Source organism: Nerophis ophidion, linkage group LG12 (assembly GCF_033978795.1).
Source record: "Nerophis ophidion isolate RoL-2023_Sa linkage group LG12, RoL_Noph_v1.0, whole genome shotgun sequence".
Lineage (NCBI taxonomy): Eukaryota > Metazoa > Chordata > Actinopteri > Syngnathiformes > Syngnathidae > Nerophis > Nerophis ophidion.
In genome coordinates, this window is record NC_084622.1 from 33007266 (window position 1) to 33015602 (window position 8337).

An 8337-nucleotide genomic window follows, 5' to 3' on the forward strand; every position below is an offset into this window, starting at 1 on the left:
AAAAACGCAGACTTCTACAAACGCTGGCCAAAGTGTAGATCTACAAAACTCTCCGCTTAGCATATGCGTGTACACGGGAGAAATGGACGCTTGTAATAACGTCACGGTTGTGCGCTGTCATTTCCAAGCTCAACAACACTGCCCTGCTGCCTTTTAACACACTACAAGAGGACTAAATGTATGTTTGAACTAGGGTTGTCGCGATCCGATATTTGGATCGGATCGGCCGCCGATATTTGCCCAAAAATGGGTATCAGCAAGGCATGGGAAAATGCCGATCCAGATCGCGTTTTAAAAAAAACTCCAGTCTGTGTTTTCCAACGCACCGATTTAAATAATACATTCCACTCTTCTGCTGCTCCCTACGTTCCGTTCCGCATTTTCCAACACACCTTCAACACATCCACAGGTCTGTGTTCTAACGGTTAAGACGGCCGTGTGAATTAAAAGTTACGGTAAAAATGTCAGCTGTGTGGGATTTTACCCTAGAAAACAAAAAAGATGAAGAGGTGGCGTGCAAAACATGCCACAATAAAGTCAAGCGTGGTGGTAAAGTTGTAAGACATTTTAATGAATCTTGAGAGTGAGAGGTTTTTTAGCACTCATCATTGATGAACACAGGAGCAGGCTGACACCTGAGCATCTTGAAGTGCTCGTCTTTGTTAGAAAGAATCTCCCCATTATGCTTGGACTTCAATTGTTTGCCCCCCTGACTGGGGCAAACAAATGAAGGGAGTGTGTAGATAGTTTTTTTAAAGTTTACAATTGTTCAAAATCAAGTGTTGATGTTGAGTTATAGACATTTTATCCCACTCAGGTTGTTTGTATGTTTTGCTTTTTTTTAATAATGTTTACAGCATAATTTGCGCTTTATACTGTTCACTTTTTTATTGTTTAATGATGCCATTTCTGTTTGTCATGTATAATTTTTTCTATTTTGTGTTTATCCTTGAAGACCAACCATTGTGTATTATTCAAACTCACCTAATTCAGCTGGCTAGTTGTTATCAAGAGTACTAAAACCCTTTTCGACATGAATCTGACAACTAAGTAGGCTAAAGAACTTTAAACTTTAATACATGCTCGGATAGGCTGGTATCGGCCAGTATCGGAAGTGCAAAAACCTGGATCGGGACATCCCTAGTTTGAATGTAAACACGCTGCTCTTTTCACTCAATATTAATTTTTTTAAAAAGACATCAAAATGGGCTTTGCAAGACTCCCGTCGGCGCTAAAGACAGTCAGCTGTTTTTCAGGTGAGAGAGGACACTAAAAGCAGTGCCTCTAAGGCACGCCCCCAATATTGTTGTCTGGGTGGAAATCGTGAGGAATTCGGGAGAATGGTTGCCCCAGGAGATTTTCCAAAGGGGCACTGAAATTTGGGAGTCCCCCGGGAAAGTATGCTTTAAGTTAACTTCTCTTCTCTAGTGATTCCCAGGGCCCAAAAAAAGTCTGAGGTTTATAGAGCATTTTCCATTTGGGCTCCAGTACTCTGGAATGCCCTGCCGGTAACAGTTTGAGATGCTACCTCAGTAGAAGCATTTAAGTCTCACCTTAAAACTCATTTGTATACTCTAGCCTTTAAATAGACTCCCTTCTTAGACCAGTTGATCTGCCGTTTCTTTTCTTTTTCTCCTCTGTCCCACTCTCCTTTGTGGAGGGGGTCCGGTCCTGTGGCCATGGATGAAGTACTGGCTGTCCAGAGTCGGGACCCAGGATGGATCGCTTGTGCAGAGTCGGGACCCAGGATGAACCGCTCGCCTGTGTATCGGCTAGGGACATCTCTGCGCTGCTGATCCGCCTCCGCTTGGGATGGTTTCCTGTTGGCTCCACTATGGACGGGACTCTCGCTACTGTGTTGGATCCACTTTGGATTGGACTCTCACAGTTGTGTTGGATCCATTATGGATTGAACTTTCACAGCATCATGTTAGACCCGCTCGACATTCATTTAAGAAGTCACCCATGAGAGAATGAAGAGTAATGAATACAGTTTTGGTCAATTGACTTAGTTGCGATTTCCCTCTCTGCATGAAAGTTTAAAATGAGCATATATAATAATGCAGTATGAAGAAGAATGTTTTAATGTGGACACATATAATCATTATACTGCTGTGATTATATGCATCAAGTGTTCATTCAAGGCCAAGGCAAAATATCGTAATATATATCGTATATCGCAATATATCATAAAAATATTGTGATATTAATAAAAGCCAATATCGCCCAGCCTTAGTTGGATCCACTTTGGATTGGACTCTCACGGTTGCGTTGGATCCACTATGGATTGAACTTTCACAGCATCATGTTAGACCCGCTCGACATCCATTGTCTTTGGTCCCCTAGGGGGGGTTGCCCACATTTGCGGTCATCTCTAAGGTTTCTCATAGTCATCATTGTCACTGTCACCGACGTCCCACTGGGGTGAGTTTTCCTTGCCCTTATGTGGGCTCTACCGAGGATGTCGTTGTGGTTATGTTGTGGTTTGTGCAGCCCTTTGAGACACTGGTGATATAGGGCTATATAAATAAACATTGATTAATTGATTGACACAAGAGAATAGGCCTGGGCAATATATCAAAACATACGATATATCGCAGGTTTGTCTCTGTGCGATATAGAAAATGACTGTATCGTAATATTCTATTATATGTTTTCACACCGTTGCATTAAATTTACCCACATATGCGGTCCTCTCCAAGGTTTCTCATAGTCATCATTGTCACTATCACCGAAGTACTACTGGGGTGAGTTTTCCTTGCCCTTATGTGGGCTCTACCGAGGATGTCGTTGTAGTTTGTGCAGCCCTTTGAGACACTGGTGATTTAGGGCTATATTAATAACATTGATTGATGGGCTTCCCGGTGGCAGAGGGGTTAGTACGTCTGCCTCACAATACGAAGGTCCTGAGTAGTCAGGGTTCAATCCCGGGCTCGGGATCTTTCTGTGTGGAGTTTGCATGTCCTCCCCGTAAATGCGTGGGTTACCTACGGCTTCCTCCTACTTCCAAAGACATGGACCTGGGGATAGGTTGATTGGCAACACTAAATTGGCCATAGTGTGTGAATGTGAGTGTGAATGTTGTCTGTCTATCTGTGTTGGCCATGTGATGAGATGGCGACTTGTCCAGGGTGTACGCCGCCTTCCGCCTGATTGTAGCTGAGATAGGCACCAGCGCTCCCCGCGACCCAAAAGGGAATAAGCGGTAGATATATGGATGGTTGATTGATACTAGAGAGGCATTATTAGCATGACACTCCCTCTGTTTGGAGACCAGATCCAGACTTGTAATTGATAATCAAATCCCCTACGTATGTTTGTGGGGTGGGGGAACACTTGTCAAAGAATGCCAGCTGTACGTGCAGTTTGTTACTTGATAAATCTAGGACACAGACACCATATGGGAGGAGGGGGGTGGCTGTTTGTACGTTTGGGGGAAGGGCAACAACAATCCGAACACCTGTTGAAACTCGTTTTGTCATTAGATGACAGTCTGCTCCAATTCAAGACTTTAAATGAGTCGTTTTTAATAGATTCCTTTAATTCAGTAGCAAAGTGCTACGTGTGCGGTTAGTGTTGCATAATAATAACCTCATTATTACAGTCAGGTTACAGTGTAGTAGTTCAAGTCAATTACACATTCCTAAAATGGGAAATGTACCAAAATGAATTTGGAAAAGTAATGATAGTTAGTATTGTTGGCGACCACGCCAAAGTTGGCTAGCTTGTGTTAGCAAACAAGCCAGTGGGCGAAGTCCGACTCGTTTCGGCGCGACACAACCGCAAATAAACAACGTAAAATGGTGGTGGCTCGGTAGTCTTACCTTCAGTAAGAACCGTGGAGCACATTAGTGAAAAGGCCAGCAGCGAGGAGACACGCCGCCGTCGAACCTTGCGTTGATGGTGCTGCCGCTACTGCTGCCATCTTGTTCCTACGTCGAGGAGTACGACTCACTTTTTTTTTTTTTTTTTTTTACACATTTGCAGCTCCAAAATAACACGGATAACGAGCGGTTAAGAGCGCCATGCCGGGATTCTTCGTTTTCCAGGAGTCTTGGGTGTTGTCAAATGTGGTCTTTGGTTGTGCTCAAATCGAAGAATCGGGCGTTGGTAAACTTTTGCACGCCTGGTGGCTGACGGACGTGTCGCTGCTGTTGCTGGCTGTTGCTTCGCCTCATGTGTGGAATGTTAGGTAGGGGAGGGGGGAGGAGGGGCGTGTCCATAAATGTCAAGCTGTGACAACTGTCCAAAAACATATATGGTGACTTCATACCTATGTCATATTCTTCGTCGACTTTGTTTTGTAAATGCTGAGGATATAGAAGCGGTTATACAACACACTATTCCGTTACGAAACAGCGTACATTTGTATTTGTCTGTGTTTGGATATTAATGCTACGCCTTTTCCCCAATCGGCCACCGTAGTTTACCACCAAGGCGGTATATATATATTTTTTAATGAACGTGCGTGTGACGCATAAAGGCAGTGACGAATAGCTTGTTAAATATTTCGCCAGAAGATCATAGCAAAATATATCATGACATTAAAGGCCTACTGAAATTAGATTTTCTTATTTAAACAGGGATAGCAGGTCCATTCTATGTGTCATACTTGATCATTTTGCGATACTGAAAGGATTTAGTAGAGAACATCCCCGATAAAGTTCACAACTTTTGTCCGCTAATAAAAAAAGCCTTGCCTGTACCGGAAGTAGCAGACGATGTGCGCGTGACGCCACGGGTTGTGGAGTTCCTCACATGCGCACATTGTTTACAATCATGGCCACCAACAGCGAGAGCGATTCTGACGGAGAAAGCGACGATTTGCACATTAATTTGAGCTAGGATGAAAGATTCGTGGATGAGGATAGTGAGAGTGAAGGACTAGAAAAAAAAAAGACAGGGCAGTGGGAGCGATTCAGATGTTATTAAACACATTAACTAGGATAATTCTGGAAAATCCCTTATCTGCTTATTGTGTTACTAGTGTTTAAGTGAGATGATATAGTCGTACCTGAAAGTCAAAGGGGTGTGACCACGGGTGTGGTGACCGCCAGTGTCTCTGAGGGAATCCACGTTTCTTGACGAGGCGAAGCGAAGGCAGCCGGTCGGGCCGGGCTGAGCTTGTTTTTCCCCTCCTCCACGGTGGAAGCATCCCACGTTCGGGGGCGGCCGGTCGGAGGAGGCAAGAGAGTCCGCAGCTGCCTCTTTGACAGGTGGACGAGGAACAACGCAAGCTCCGCTCATGTCTACGGTAAGAGCCGACTTATTACCACAATTTTCTCACCGAAACCGCTCTGTTCCATAGTAAAGCTTCACCTTTGGGAATGTAAACAAGGAAACACCGGCTGTGTTTGTGTGGCTAAAGGCAGCCGCAATACACAGCTTCCCACCTACATCTTTCTTCTTTGACGTCTCCATTATTAATTGAACAAATTGCAAAATATTCAGCAACACAGATGTCCCGAATACTGTGTAATTATGCGATTAAAGCAGACGACTTATAGCTGGGATCGAGCTGGAACAAAATGTCCGCTAAAATCTGTGACGTCAGGCGCACGCGTCATCATACCGCGACATTTTCAACAGGATACTTCACGCGAAATCTAAAATTGCAATTTAGTAAACTAAAAAGGCCGTAATGGCATGTTAGTATTTCATCATTGATATATAAACTATCAGACTGTGTGGTCGGTAGTAGTGGGTTTCAGTAGGCCTTTAATTGTTATTTTTAATAAATTTTGCTGTTTTCTTTATAATGCGGTTACCCACTTTCAAAATTGCACTTGTGTCCAAACAAACGTCACGTGACTGCAGTACTTTAAAGCAGGCGTGTCAACTTCGGATTGTTTTCTTTGTTTTACTTTGAATACAATAGAATATATCTTTATTGTCATTGCACAAATTCAACGAGATTGATTTTTTTGGTACAGGTCCCGCTAAGAGCAGACATACGTTACAGGGGAGGACAAGACGAGACCGCCAACGGATCAGCCACTTACGGCGCTCCTTAAAAAGGTGAGAAAAGGGTGACATTGGGAGTGAGGGGGGGAGTAAAAAAAAAATACCAGTCTAAGGCTAGACCCTCAGGAGGGGTCCAGACTGAGTCCAAGGAAAACACCTCACATAGCATGGCACACATTTATACATGGTAAGTACAGTGGGGTAAAAAAGTATTTAGTCAGCCACCGATTGTGCAAGTTCTCCCACTTAAAATGATGACAGAGGTCTGTAATTTTCATCATAGGTACACTTCAACTGTGAGAGACAGAATGTGAAAAAAAATCCAGGAATTCACATTGTAAGAATTTAAAATAAATTATTTGTAAATTATGGTGGAAAATAAGTATTTGGTCAACCATTCAAAGTTCTCACTCATAGAAGGAGGTTTTGGCTCAAAATCTCACAATACATGGCTCCATTAATTCCTTCCTTAACACGGATCAATCGTCCTGACCCCTTAGCAGAAAAACAGCCCCAAAGCATGATGTTTCCACCCCCATGCTTCACAGTAGGTATGGTGTTCTTGGGATGCAACTCAGTATTCTTCTTCCTCCAAACACGGCGAGTTGAGTTTATACCAAAATGGATACATGGATGATACAGCAGAGGATTGGGAGAATGTCATGTGGTCAGATGAAACCAGAATACCACTTTTTGGTATAAACTCAACTCGTCGTGTTTGGAGGAAGAAGAATACTGAGTTGCATCCCAAGAACACCACACCTACTGTGAAGCATGGTGGTGGAAACATGCTTTGGGGCTGTTTTTCTGCTAAGGGGACAGGACGATTGATCCGTGTTAAGGAAAGAATGAATGGGGCCCATGTATCTTGAAATTTTGAGCCAAAACCTCCTTCCATCAGTGACAGCTTTGAATAGTTGACCAATTACTTATTTTCCACCATCATTTACAAATAAACTCTTTAAAATTCCTCCAATGTGAATTCCTGGATTTTTTTTTCACATTCTGTCACTCACAGTTGAAGTGTACCTATGATGAAAATTACAGACCTCTGTCATCATTTTAAGTGGGAGAACTTGCACAATCGGTGGCTGACTAAATACTTTTTTGCCCCAATATATATCACACCAACTTCCAACAGAGGGAGGGGGTTGGTTAGAGGAGACTTGCTGCCGCTGCATAGCGCTGCTCAGCCATCCACAGCCCCAGAGGAATTAAGAAGTGGTGAAGGCGTTGATTTCAAGGGTGGGGGTCATGTGTGCATAGATGCCCAATTAAGGTGGGAGAGATGATGAATGTTTTTGTATGACTGAGGCTGATAAAAGTTCGACTGCAGGTGTTGTTGACAAAAAGTGAAGTCAAAAGCGTCTATCTTTGAGGAGTCCTCAGGAGATTTTCTTTAGAACAGCCTGTTCCTGTGTCAAGGCCATTCAAAATAAAAATAAAACAAGCACATTCTGAAAATGTACATCCATACATCCATTTTGTACCGCTTATCACAAATAATTATCTTGACGAAACACTACAAGTTAGTTGAAAATTCGGAGGCAAAATGACGCAGTATCAAAAACACGACAAAGGACCTAATGAAATTACATGTTGTCTCTGTACATCTGTGCCATTTTGAGTATTAAAAAAATACATTGATAATAGATCATACAAACTCAAAAAACAATATTAAGGTCGTTTTCAATTTGTACTATATATGGCAGATTTGAAAACAAATTAAAAAGGGTTGATTTTTATTCAAATATTGCCATAAAATTGGGTTGCGTGCTGTTTTCCTTTAATTGGTTTTTATTTTTTACAGATAAACACAACAATCGAATATACGTTCATCCAAAATGCAAAAATGTGTTTTCTTCTGTGATGACAAATTGAACCGGAAGCAGTATTTTAGCTGTTCCTTTGCGTTTAGCATGTTTTTAGCATAACAGTAACATATTCAGCAGGAGTCCTATTGTTGTTTTAAATAAGTGTCATTAATTGTTCAACTTTTGTTTCAGAAATGAAAATAGAACAAATGGCATTTAAGAATTGAAATAGAATGAACGGAAGGTACACGAACTCGGTCCGTCGCGGCCATCCGTTTTTCATTTGGAATAAGACAATTATTTTCCATAAAAATACATTTTCCCCAGTTTTTGGTTAAATAATGAAAAACAGAGAATTGATCGTTATCCATCAACCAAATGTATTAATGTGTTTGAAAATCAAATAACAGAACTTAAAAGAGCAAGTGGAAAACCCGTTCAATGTTTGGAAATATGACACATGGCGCATGCGCAGTGGCTCTTTCCCTATCCCTGTGAGTCACCCGATCCAATCATGACAGAAGAGTGATGTGATAGAGAACCAATAAAATGTGTCACT

At 42.2% G+C, this 8337-nt stretch overlaps 1 protein-coding gene across 4 annotated transcripts in view; it reads right to left on the reverse strand.

Annotated features, from left to right (window-relative positions):
* LOC133563322 (homeodomain-interacting protein kinase 3-like) overlaps window positions 1-4202 on the reverse strand; it is a 72330-nt gene extending 68128 nt beyond the window's left edge. For all 4 annotated transcript variants that reach the window (XM_061917393.1, XM_061917391.1, XM_061917392.1 and 1 more), the window contains exon 1: window positions 3825-4202. In XM_061917393.1, coding sequence (XP_061773377.1) covers window positions 3825-3849 — 25 coding nt within the window. In that variant the 5' untranslated portion in view covers window positions 3850-4202. The remainder of the gene's footprint in view (window positions 1-3824) is intronic.
* Between the last annotated feature and the right edge of the window lie 4135 nt (window positions 4203-8337).